At 41.3% G+C, this 13,825-nt stretch overlaps 1 protein-coding gene across 1 annotated transcript in view; it reads right to left on the bottom strand.

Moving 5' to 3' along the window:
- DNAJC1 (DnaJ heat shock protein family (Hsp40) member C1) overlaps positions 1-13,825 on the bottom strand; it is a 92,991-nt gene that overhangs the window by 814 nt on the left and 78,352 nt on the right. The window contains exons 10-11 of the mRNA XM_015282022.4: positions 1,389-1,437; positions 437-915 (exon numbers count right to left, since the gene is read on the bottom strand). Coding sequence (XP_015137508.2) covers positions 437-915; positions 1,389-1,437 — 528 coding nt within the window. The remainder of the gene's footprint in view (positions 1-436; positions 916-1,388; positions 1,438-13,825) is intronic.

Raw genomic sequence — 13,825 nt, 5'->3', positions numbered from 1 at the left:
AAGACAGAGGACCGAGCATTGACAACCTGCAGCTGGATTACTCAGTGTGCTGTTGAGACGGGACGGGAAGGGTATGGGGAAAATGCAAGGAAAGGGGGTCGCCAACAACTGGTTACCAACTCTGAATCAGAATTTGTTTCAAAAAGTAATTTGTCTGCAACAGAAGATGTGAAAGGCAGAGGAGAGGGAGGTGTTCTGAATGACACACGAGTTACTTCAACACTTCAGTAATGTATTAAGCAAACTGATCTAATGCAAAATACCTTCAAAAATCAGCAGAGGTGACAGTAATGGTTCGATGTCTCAACTGCTGACTACAGGTGAAGTAACGCCCTCACTTTGCTGCGTGGCCCTTCAGTCTTTAAGCTATTCATAAATGGGTAGGACATACATTTCCTCTTTATTTACGTTCTAATTCTAACAACAGTAACTGTACCTTGCTTTTTCCAGGAACGCACTTTGCTATCTTGTCCCAGCGGTCCGATGTTCCCTTTGGATACTGCTGCAAGGCCATTTCCAGAAGTTTCTGCTGGTTTTGAGTCCACAGTTCTTCTAAGGCACGGCTCTTCTCTCTTTTTCTGCTCTCATCATCACTTTCTTCCTCCTGCTCTGTGTTATCGAAATCCTTCTGGCGTCTCCCCCTGCCCTTCTCCTCCGATACCTCTTTTGTTGCTGCTGGCATCATTTCGGGTGCTTTGGGAACCTTCCGCCTGCGATGCCGGGTCTCACCAGCACTGCCCTCCTTGGGATCCGTTTGGGCATCTGTCCGTTCCAGGCTATGATTGAAGTTCCCCTCCTCCTCCTCTTCCTCCTCTCTTTCCCTCTGTGTGATGATGTGGTCTGGTAGATTCATGGAGACTTTGGCGTTCTTGGAATTCTGGGCCAAGGTTTTAAGCTCCGAGAGCCTGGTGACACCTGTTTAAAGCACTGCTGTTACACTTCTAAATAGATAAACCACAAACAAGAGGTACTGCAAGTAGAGGTACTCAGAACAGTGCAGAGAGCAGGTGAAGCCCTTACAGAACGTGCTGAATTCCTTATGTTTATCCAGAAATCAAGCCATTTGTATGAAGCAATGAACTGTCAGTTATGAGCTCATCTGGTACGTGTGAAGTAACAAGTAAATTACCACACTGACATAAATGAGAACTGAACAGCATCAACAAATGAACAAAGCCCACACTAAACTGAATAAGAAAGGCTGGGAGGAGGTAGCTACAAAGGCAGCATCCCCTCCGAGCATGTCAGGTCTTTTCCTTGTTTGAAGCAAGGCAGGCTGCAGAAGTCTGCAGAACACACACTGAAAGTGACCGAATGCACCCATGTGCACGCAGCTATCTAAACACAGTGCTCCCTACAAGTGTTGATGAGGAGCTGGCAGCACACACCTGGTGTATACGTCACAGAGTCCTTCAGCTGTTTGGTTTTCATGGTGACCTGCACAGAAGAGGGAGAAAAAATGGGGCTATTAAAAAATTGCATTTATCACACAAGAATCCATATATGAAGAATCCCTGCTTTGTCCTCTCTCTTTATACATCTGTGTCTTGGGGAGATCTAACAGCACTATGAGTGCTTTCCTCACTGAATCACACAGAATCACAGAATGGCCCGGGTTGGAAGGGACCTCAAGGATAATGAATCTCCAACCCCCCCAACCACAGGCAGGGCCACCAACCTCCACAATTAATCCTAGACCATGCTGCCCAGGGCTCCATCCAACCTGGCCTTGAACACCTCCAGGGAAGGGGCATCCACAACCTCTCTGGGCAGCCCTGCCAAGAAGGTGGAGCTCTGCCAACTTGCAGACCTCACTGCAGGTCACACAGACCACAGGCTCAAATTAAAGCACTTGGATTCTTAATCGCTTAAGAAGTGTGTTGTGCCAAATGACCTGCAAGATTCAAGTTTCACGTAAAAGCATTTTAAAATGTAGGACTCCAAGAAGTACACACTCTTAAAGTATTGAACATTTTAAATGAATGCCAGATTTTGTTTTTGTTTTTTATGAATACGATGTATTTGTGAGCGAAGCTATACACTGAAATTAAGTAGTCTGAGCCACCCAAATGAAAAATAGAACTGGGCATGTACACAGGTAACAGAGTGCACACCTGGGAGGGGACACCCCGCTGCCTGCGCCCAGGGCTGCAGATGTGAACAGCCCATTGGATGTCATTTTTGCTCTGGGCAGCGCACCGCCATCCGAAGTCAGAAATTCCCACACGTGTGATCCCATTCAGCCTCGATGAATCATTCCTGGAGACCTCTCCTGCCTGGGCTGACCACACTAAGGGCAGCTGCCTCCTCTCCCTACACAGAGCAGCACTGGAGAGAACAGCCCACAGCCGTGCAGCACTTCTCTAAAGACCAGGAAAGATCTCCCCCACAAATTAAACCGCATTTTCAGGGATGATTAAATTTAAATGAGAACTCCACAGACAAAAAAAAAAAAAAATCCTGGCTCTAATTAACCAAAGTCTTTATCCAGAGATAGACATCTGGCATAAAAAGACCCAGTCCTACTGCTGCAGTGTGATAAACTTTTAATCGTTCGAAGAGGAAAAGCCAAAGAACACTGCGATGAGCAAACAGTGCTAACCAGCATGCTAACCTGACATCTGCATGATGCTGAAACAGCTGATGGACCCCCACTGAAAGGGGCAACCCACTAACAGAGAAACAGGAACTCTCCTCAAAGAGTTTAGAGTCGAAATTCATCCAAACCTAAATATTCGAGTTCCCCTTCCACTGTTAGCAGAACAGCTCTGTGTGCCCATGCTGTAAAAGGCAAACTGGAGGGGAACCCACTGCTGATTGCTGAACACAACCGATCCTACGCTGTGACCTGTAGTGCACCTCCGAAATTATCTTCATCTAAAGTGGATTGTAATAATTACTTTGAAAAGTGAGGAGAACCCGTCACGCGAGAGCACAGTGGCTCATTTAGAGCTGCAATGATGCAGGGGATTCACCACAAGTGCAATGAAGCACTGTCTATCTGCGCTCATGTATTCCAGACAGCTGACAATAACCCCTTTTGCTATCTTTAAACTTCTTTTGAAGACTTGCAAGCTACTCAGATGACCATGAAGAGAGGAAAAGAGACAGGAGGTTTCCCTGAGCCAAAGAGAGCCAGGTAAGCGGCCAGCAGCCTTAATGCCACCGTTCTGCCTTCTGCATGCTGAAGCACTGATGTCATAGCAGGCTGCCAATTACTGCTTCATCCTTCAAACTGGGACTACACACACAACAGAAACTTACATTGGAAGTGGTGTAAGTCAATATCCTGGATTCAAGTGTCCTTTACAGAATGGATGTTCCCAAATTAGGCTAGAGCTGGTATCCCACAATCAATACAAGTTTCTGCTGCACACTGCATCCAACTGAATTAGAATCTAAAACAGCTCTCTGCACTAAAGCAGTGAAAGACTTCAGCTCATTCCGAGATCCTGATGGCATTTCACATTCCCCCATATGTGAGCAGTACCAGCCTCACCACAGCCCGTCTTTCTTTGGGTGACTCCAGCAGCAGTATCTTTGCTGACCCAGTTTTACAACCTGCAGTAAGTCACTCCACCTATTGCACAGTACTTTTGGAGGCACTATGATCATCATTTTTACGGACTTTCACTTTGAACAATCCAGAAATAACAGCTATGTGTAAGGTTCACACACTGTGAATCTACGACACCAGGTCCTGAATAAGCTCCATCAAGCACCTCCTGCAGACATAACTCCGACAGCTCATCAACAGCATCTCTACCATCATTCCCATATTTCATAAGATGATTTATCCTTTTTTCCTCTTTTTTTTTTTCTTTTAATCAGCTTTCCTCTTTTCTAGGTGCTATGCAAAATCCTTGTTTACTCTAGCTCTTCTCACTCAGAGCTCAGGTATCATGTATACAGACTTAGGACTTATTTGTCCATCAGCTCTGACTGTCATTGCTGTTAGAGATGCTGACTCAGGGGAAGAATCATAACATGTCAGCATTAACCTATTACGGATTATTAGGAATCCATCCTATGGAATGTATGAAATCTGTATTTCAGTTTGATCTGTTTGAGTTTAATCACTGCTCTTGCCACTCAAATTTGCAGTCTCCTCTGGTGCCAGCTCCTCCATACACTGACAGCCCTAACATCAATCACTGCTTACCAGTGCTGAGCAGGGTTATCTACTGGGTAGTTCTTAGCAGTTATTTTGAAGAGCAGAAGTTGCTCCATTGCGTTCTCAACTCTATTTCTTATCATAACTTGCTTTGATTTATTACTCTTTCATTCAGTAGCAGATAACATACTCAGAAATACAATTATTCAAAGCATGAAGCAGTTGTAGCTTTATGCTTCTAATTACTATTGACAATTGCTACTGCACAATGCTCTAAAATTATAGTTGTAATGCATATTGAACTACGAGTTTTATCATTACTGTGAAAAGTTGTGCTAAAAGCCTGTTGTTATTTGACAACAGCTTTCATCAAATTATTAGTCAGCTCTGAAGAAAACCTGGGTCTGGGGACACCTTAAATAATCAACATCATGACTCTGAAATGGATTTAAAACAGAAGAGGGCAGATCTCATATTTCCACAAATAATTTTACTGCTGGAAAGGCATACTGCATTATTTTATAGGAATCAACTTTCATCTTTGCTATTTCTATGCCCAAACAACCCAGGCATCCCTGTAGTTCTCTGGGGATGACAGAAGTCACAAATGAAGTCAGGTAATCACATGCACAATGAAACATTTTCTTAGACAAAGGAAGATGAGAAAAAATGTTTGCTGCGAGCAATCACTGCTGAAGTAGAAAGTGAACCTTCTTACTGTGGGACATACAGAAAGAAGCCACAGGAACAGTTTGCTTCTGTGAACTCCCCTCTGAATTCAGTTTCAATAGCTCTTCAGCTACAAAAAGATTTTACTGAAAGCTAGGATTAGTGGGATGATTTTATGCCATGAAAGCCAGGCAGAGCTGGCTTCCTCTTGTACTCCTGACAATTAGTCCAGATCACGAGACCAGTTGCTACTCAACAAGACACCTAGCCGTAAAAACATTCCTCATCCTGACCATCCTGATGTTAAATCTCGTTACCCTGGACACCTGCCACCTCTTTCAGATGGGACAATCAATGCTTCAGAGATGTACAGCAGAAAAAAGTATTATTCAGAGTCAGCTTAAAAGGCTTTTGGCAGCAGAGGCAAAATTCAGGTTCACTGTCACAGGGTGAGAGGCTACACTTTTTGTCCTGCCGGGAAGGCAGGCATAAAAAAGCACGGAATCGTGACTGGCCTAGTGGGAAAACCTTGCAAAGTCAGGTACAGTGATCTTACCCACGCTAAACAGACAGAAACAGCCCATCTGCAGAAGGTGAAGATCAAATTCCCCATTCCCACAGCAGCAGCCACAACATAAACTGTCCTTTCCAGAACCACGGTCAGCCCCGCTTTGCAGGGCTCTGGCAGTGGCCAATGGGGCTTTGAAGCCTTTCCAAACCTGCTTCCTCCGGGCACTCCTCTTCTGGATACAATACCATTTTGACCAGGGCTGCACCAGGTAAATACAAGTCTCTTGTGTTCTGATAACACTCTGAAAAAACACGAGTAGACAAAGAGATAACCTGTGTCATTTGGCTCCCAGATGTATCTAACTTTGCAAAGCAGGATGACATGTTGGTGCGCTGCTGCCAACCCAGCACACTGACAAAGCTGTTTACTACTCCCAGCACCTTCCTGAGCAAAAGCTATCTAAGTATCTGTGACACTGCCTGAATTTCTCAGCATCATGTACCAGAAACCTGCTGCCTCGGTAGCAGTGCTCTGCCCAGCCAGTTGTTACCCTTCTGCTCTCCATCTATTTATGTTGTGCAAAAACATCCAAGATCTGTGGAATTACAGAAAAAACTATAGATACAGCCTGGAAGTAGCTGAAGCTAATATGCAGCAAAATGCAATTTTTTGAATCTGTGAGGCTAATTTGAGCCAAAATCACATTGTTCTCATAAAGGAAAGCCAGATACAGAAGAACATTCAATTATTTCCTGCCCTTGTCCAAGAAATAGACATTGCTGATCTTTTGGAACAGCACAGAACAAGCTGCCAAATTCGAGGTTCTCTCCTTATTGGCCAAGTATTACTTGTTGCACTGAATTGATGTCCCAGTCCAGATCTAAACAGCTTATTCACAGCAATCACAAACTGCATCAAGAATGGTTTGACCCAAGTCGGCAAACAGCAGTGACTCACTCCTTTATTTTCATGTGAAGGACTCAAAATTAGTTGCTTTATAAAATGCCTTCCCGTAAATTTACCAAGATTCCTAAAACTGCCTTCCAGTTTCACCAGACTGGTGAAACATCAAGCCAAATCATTCTGCTCCTTTTCTTTGTGAACAACTTATTTCTAACTTAGTAGATCTCCAGAAGTGAAGTATTACAAATTAGAAGATGCGCTTTTGCTCTGACCCTCCTTCTAACAATTTGCTTAGTAGATTGTTACCAGCTTTTCCAAAAGTGTGCAACATAAGCAGTCAACGAGGCCAACAAGCTTTTGTTCTTGGAAGAACTAAGAGACACATCACGTACTGGATTTGCTTAGACCAGCCATTGCCAGCCTGCAGCAGTATACCTTTCTTATGGTTACGACCTCTGAAGCTGTGACTGTGAACCTTGCTATAGCCAATAAGAGGAGGCAGCTACAGCAGAAACACAACAGCTGTGTATTTAGTGATGAGGCAGTCTAAGATGTGGCCTAAACCACTGGATTTAGAACATCAGTTGCTCTTTAAGTGCCCAAAGAGTTAATTTAAAACAGAAGCATAACTGTTCCCTTTTTTCAGGACTAAGAGGAAGAAATCAACACCCAGAACTGTCATGACACTGGAGACTCCAAACTATGCCTTTTTTCTAATTTGTCTGTCAAAATCTATGTTTGCAAGTCTTCAGCTCAGTACTGTGGAAACTCAAGTAACAGAGAGGAGCTGGATTCAAACGCCCTGTGCAACAATTGCTTGGGCATCTTATGACCTTTGATGCAAAATGCATTACCTTTCCTAAGAGCCCTAAGATTTGAATTCTGCAATAGAATTTAAACCCAGCTCATCAGGATATACATGGAATGTTTTGTTATTCAAGCTACACTGCAAAGTTATAGCAGCATTGTCCTGACAATTGTGTAAGACACGTATTTGAATTCAAGTTGGTGTCCCAATGGCTTCTGCAAATACCTTTCTCCTTTAAGTGACAGGAATGCTCTTGTCATGCCTCACAAGAAGGGCATCAATCTGTTTTGTATTTGGGTATAAGATCCTCCACACTGCCTGATTCTGCAGAAATGGCAGAGTCAGTTGTATGACAGCACAGAGGAAAACTCTGTGCAATCACAGAATTGTGAACAGCAAGCCTGGTGCAAAGTATCAACAGGCATGTCGGAGTGTCTGTGGGCTTGGACTGGTGTTCTGAAGATTTCACTTGTAGACTGAGGGATCTCCATGACCTACATACCGTCTAAATCCCATCTTAGATATTCATAACTGCTTTCAGACCTTGATCCAGAGCTAGGTCTTTAAACTTCAATAAGCAACCAAAAGAACTATTGATTACATAAATATATGCAAGCTGCTGAGAGGGACTGCATGAGAACATCCGCAACTGGAGATCACAGTAACCGAGCTAACACATACACAGTATACAGAATGGAATATAAAACAGACTTAGGAAAAGCTTGATCTCCAGAAGCCAAGAAAACCCTAATAAATTCATTAACTTCTACATATTAATTACTTCTCACACGGATGTTTTCTTGCTGGCAACGTAACGAGCTTGCACTTGCCAGAAATGAGAGGTCTATTATATAATGGCATATAAATGTGCAATGAGTGTGAACTCACACAGTTAGACTTAAGGCTAAAACTGTTGCTTGGAGAGATGAGAAAACACAAAATAAGCACTCCCTCCCAGTCTTGTGCTTTCAGGTTTCACCATAATTCAGGATGTCTGCTCCAATACATACACCTGTCTATTGTTTTGCTGTCTGCCTTGGTCTTTTTCTATACAAGCAGCAAATCCCTATCAGTCTGTTTTTGCAACACAAATGCATGAGATTAGTGACTGCAGGAGCAAACAGAATCAGTTTAAATCCTGTAAGACAAGTGAATGATATTACTTCACAAGTATGAAATCTGAGATCTCTTTGCCTTTAATTTAAAAAACCTGTACCTAATAATCACATTAAAGTCTGTTTGGCATGCCAGACAGCTTTTACTTCCTCTGTTATTTTTACAATTTGAATGTCCTTTGTAGTTACTGAAATTAATTTATGCCTTTCAGCAAATATTTTATTTTTTGTAATCTGTAAGGGTAGGCACTGTCAAGTAAAATATGCTGCTATAATTCCACACGTAAGTGCTTTTTCTCAATCTGAGTTCAACAAAAGCCAGCCATCACTATAAATCTTCATAAAGCACAGCATTTGTCAAATCAAGGAATGTAATTTTTGCAGAAATAGTCACCTTGAAATTCTATTCATAATTTATTCTACGTTTTAGGGTGTTCACAGTGTTTAGGAAACTCAAACCTAACTTTTTCTTTTGTTTTAAAAGGTCAATTATTTCCTTAAGTATTGGAGGACAGGAATGAGAACTAACCCTGGAGCAACAAATTCAGCAAGGAAAATGGGTCAAAGAACAGATGTTCAGGGGATGGCAGAGAGCAGCGGTACAGGTAACCAGGTCAGCCGGCAGGAACTCTGATTAGAGTTAACTGAACTCCATTTCCCTTTCATAATCAAAATACTTGAAAATCTAATTTATACCACCAGCCAACTGCAATAAAAATGACTTAAAAAGCTGCAGAAGCTTTTGGTTGTGAAAGCAGTAAGATTTCATTATACTAAGCTGGCTGAAAATCATCTTTATGGGAAAAGGTTGATAAATCCCCAATATGCACATATTAAAATGTCAATTAGCCATTTAAATAATGAAACATACAGATAAAATGAGCACAATTGCATCCATGTTGGGTCTACTATTCATTGACTGTTGAAGGATGGTTTCCGGAAGAGAGACAAGATAAGAAATACCCTACACTTGATATGACCAAAGTTAGAGCAACACCCTTCTCACAGCATGCCTACACCACGGTTGCAAAGGAATACGCTGCAAAGATATTTATGCTGGTATCACATGAGACAGCACGAACCGAAACAGTACAGCTGCATGAGCTCAGATGCACTACAGTATGGACACAGCTGTTTACTGTCGGATTTTGGCTGGCACTTTCCCACTGTCCTGAATCACATTGTGTAGAAGCATCTGTTTGGATAGGGCATCTGGTAGACAGATCCATATAATGGGTCTTATTCTTGTTTGTGAGATACTTTGGGAAATCACAAAATTAACAGACTTAAATGCCTATAAAATTAAAAAAACAATCCAAACTCAAATGATTTTAGTAACAGTATAAAAGAAAAAGCATCTGAAAGATGACTTTGCTAGGAATTACTGAATGTAAGAACCATCGAGCTAAGGTACATGCAGTGATTAATAACCAACTTAGTGACTATCTGGCTTTAATTTTACATTTTTTAAAATGAGTTCACACATGCTTCCAATTGTAGGAGGGTTTTGTTTCCTCCCCCTTTCCTCCTAGATAGCTTGCACTTGCTAGTCTAATCACAGACCATATGAAGAGAAGGACCTAACCTGAGGCAGAATCTCTGTATCGATGTCGTTTCTTGCAGATGTTTCCCTAACCTGTTTTTTAAAGAGCTTCAAAGGTGGATACTCCACAGCAGCTTATTCCACTGCTTTACTATACCTTTTAAATCTCTGCCCCTTCGTGGCTTACTCAGCTGTGTATGTTAAATTTCAGGTAACTACTTCTTGCCCTGTAAAGCTGATACAGAGCACAAACAACTTCATTTTTGCAGTTCTCTCTTTAGATAGTTGAATGCTTACATCACATTTTCTTTCAGTTCTCAGCCCATAAGAATTCCTTCACAGTCTTTTCCAATCGACCTGTAAAGATCTGTCACTCTCCTTATTCTCTTCTGGACTTGTTACACTGAATCACGTGCTTACGTGTAATACTGCAAACTAGACACAAACTGGAGATGTAGATGCAGGTTTACCGTCCTCCTGTATTTTCTCAGTACAATGCTCCCCTTTTCCACAAAAATTTGCTATTTGTTGACCTGTATTATCTCTTCTAATCTCTGCATTTCTGCTGCACTTCAGTTGTTTGCCATCTTTTATTTGTGAACCCTGTCATTATCTTGCTGCGTGTACTTGCATATCGACTGTTTAATTTGCCTATTGCAACCAATAATCCTACTTTTGGCATATTATTTCTCCAATTTGTTCTGATCATTTTGAATTCTACTCATCTTGCAGTGTATTTGCAGTTCTCTCTTAGCTTTCTAAGAGCAGTTTAAGAAGAAGTCATACTATTCCATCATCTTTCATCACTCAGGTCAGCAAAGGTGCAAAGCAATGCAAAATATAACTTTGATAAAGCCCTGCAGTTGGACAGTGAGCCATTAATGACTTCTGCAGAACTGGCGGGACAGACACACTATGGTGGGCAACACCATGGCACTCTCAGATCCAGGAGAGAAAGAGATGACAAACTAAAAAGGACAACTTAATGCCAAATTGATTTTTTTTGTCATTAATTAATGCCCGTTTATCTTCAGATGACAAGCATCTTAAGGAAGTTCTGCTAATATGAAAGGTTCAAAAGCCAAAGCTGCTCTTCAGAATGCTGTTTCAACAAGTGCAAACTGGGTTCTGAGGTATCAAATCAATGAGGGGGAAAAAAAGAGGGAAATCATGGAGGAATTTTCCAAGCAGAACAAATCACTCTGGAAATAAGCAAGAGACAAACCTTCCCCTGCTTTGTATGTGAAAAAAAAAAAGCAGTGCTAAAGCATCGAGCATTAAAACCTTCCTTCACACTGTCTAAAAAGGCAGTCACATAATGGCAGGAGGAAAATTCAGAATGATGTAAAAAACTCCAAAACAAATAAAACCACACAACTAAGTAAAAAGAACACCACAAAGCCAAAAAGTTGACAAAAGCCAAGATAAAAAAAATGCCAGTGGAAATTAATACAGCCTTATAGGGGAATTCACTTCAGAAAAGAACAAAGGATAAAGTCGTTTAAAATGGAATTTGTTTGGGGTGGTCAGAAGGAGAGAATTCCACTAATGCTACTCTGCTACACAGAAATGATTTCAGATCATTCTTTAAAACGTACTGCAATATTTTCCTCACATTTTTGTTATGGAAGGAAGCTCTGGAGTCACAAGCAGCCATGGAAAGATAATGTTGGATTGCGCCACATTAAACTTTTTATTAACACCTACTTATCTACCCTACAGTTAAAAAGGGACACACTGTACCCTGTGAATCCTTTATTCAGTTTTCTAGCTGTGAAAGGAAAAACAGGACTTACCGCTCCTCATCCTTCACAGGACAAAAAACAAGCAGAAATGGTCTGAAGTTCTTAAAAAGTATTTCATATGTCCTCAAATTTGCCCTTGAGTATTTCAGTCCTTTGCCCTTGATGATACTTTAGCCAAGAGTCTGATGCCAAATTAGATGTAAACAAGGGAACCCCAAATTGTGCTGCACAAGCCATTTCAAAACAGTCCCTCGAGCACAAAAATAACCTTCTCTCCCTGCTTCTCTTCAGTGGAAACCGGGAGCAGCTGTTTGGGCAGCAAACACTCACTGCACCTTTCTTCTGCATTACACTCAACAACACTGGACTAATTCCTGTGGCTCTTGCATAACAATTTTTATTCACTTACAGTGATAACTATGCAAAAGAGACTTAGGAATCCCTACCATAAATTTATGTTCTGTTCTTTGTCTCCTGTAACGAATATAAAGGATACACTGCAGATATCATTCAGCAGCTGATAGGATTCACCTGAAGTAGTTCCCAATTTCAGTGTCTCTGCTACTGACCTAATAATAGTTCAAGACAGGAAGTTTCCAGGAAACTTTTGTTTAAGTGTTTCCTCTTGGACCCAACCACTGAAACTGCGCAGTGTGAATATGAAGGGAGGAGAAACACTACTAAGTAGTCTGCATCGGGAAAGCTGACCCAGCATTATCAGCAGTGGGAAATTTTTAGAGAAATAGAAGACTGTGCAGAGCACACTCAAACTGATCGCATCGTTGGAGGCTACAGGAAGTGAAAAGGATTACACTCAGACTTTGCCTCACACACACAAAAATCCCCCAAATTTCCATTTTTCATACAAGAAAATGACAGCTTTTAGATCTTTTGCTCCTCTACCCCATTCATGGTGCTGAGGTCTTCTCACCTCAAAGTGAGTGAGCTTCACTTTTCTTCCCAGCCCTGCCGGTGTATAAGTTATAGTGTGCAAATTCATTACTAAGAATCCTTTATGTAATGTATGCTTTTATAACTGTTTCAAGGAATAGAGCAGAAAACGGCTGCAAGAAGTCTTAAGATGATATGCTAGTTTAGTGACGGGCCTAAGTGGAAGCTATCCACGTGTTTGTACTGTCAGTAAGCAGCCAACTCATCCTTTCTGAAGGCAATCTCAACGATCCATCCCATGCGCACTGTCTACTATCAAGTCATGTGAAATATTTTTGCTATTAAAATCTGCTTAGTAAAATACAGCAGCTTTTTAATAGTCCCTCCGCCTCGGTATTATGATGAACAACACTGAACAAAATCTAATCAGAGTAAACAAACAAAAAAAAAATCAATTACATTCGCATAGCAGGTTTATAACTTCTTGTTTACATTCACTTATTATTTGCAAATAACATGGCTTGTTCTGAAATGACAGGAACGTAAATGGCTTGTTTTCTACTATAAATGAGTAATTGAGCAATGTAACTCCACAGATAAAATCTTTAAAGGCAACTTCTAAAAATATCTTTTTGCGATTCTATCAACGGGGACGGAAAACAAACAATTATCCAGATTGCCCGAAGGGTACAGCGGGTTACACTGCGCTCTGGCTGGAGGCCGTGTTTCCCATTATTTAAGATAATTCCCGAAATACAATAAATGAAGAATATCTAATCTCAAAACATACATCAACAGCTTTAAACATTATTCTCATTAACCCCTCCAGAGCCTATAAAATAGGGTCAGCTGAAAGGGCTTTCAAAGGGTCCTCAGCAGACACTACATCATGTTCCAGTGATCTATTGCTTGGAAAGGAAAAGTCTTTTACGGCCTGGCCCCTGAGGGTTTTAAGATCATAACACTTAAAATCCATAAGTACAAGCTTTCTTTGATATGTGGTACAATACTATAAAATATGAATTAACAAGGATATTAATCATTTTACACAGCGTTATTACCCAAGATATAATCCAGAAAAATGGACTGAAATAGTATCACATGTATAACTTGTTTTAAAGTTTGCAGAGATACTTCAGTTTAATTAATGGAAACCATCTGTCTAAACACCATTAGCTCATCTATGTTTTGAAGGGCCGGCTTAGAACAGAAACGTAATCTTTAACCAAGTCCCACAAATATTGGCTCGCAGTTAAAAGGGTCCCTACAGAACCAAGTGGCATTGTTTTTCTGTTATTGGGTTACAGTAGCGTGAGTCTCCCAGCACCAGAATCCCCCATACAGCTGATCAGTTACAGCTGCTAATTGCGGAGCGAGAAACGGGCTGACATCTGCTTCTTGCATAGTTAGTTAATGGTTCACTTCCAGGTCCTAAAAGGATTGTAGCCTCTCTCAAAAGACAATGTCGGCCCCCATATATGTCTGCCTTCTACACTGCCTGTCTTGTTATGGTTTGTCACTCTCTC

The sequence above is a fragment of the Gallus gallus genome, chromosome 2 (genome assembly GCF_016699485.2).
Source record: "Gallus gallus isolate bGalGal1 chromosome 2, bGalGal1.mat.broiler.GRCg7b, whole genome shotgun sequence".
Taxonomy (NCBI): Eukaryota; Metazoa; Chordata; class Aves; order Galliformes; family Phasianidae; genus Gallus; species Gallus gallus.
This window is presented reverse-complemented; position numbering and strand designations above follow the sequence as displayed.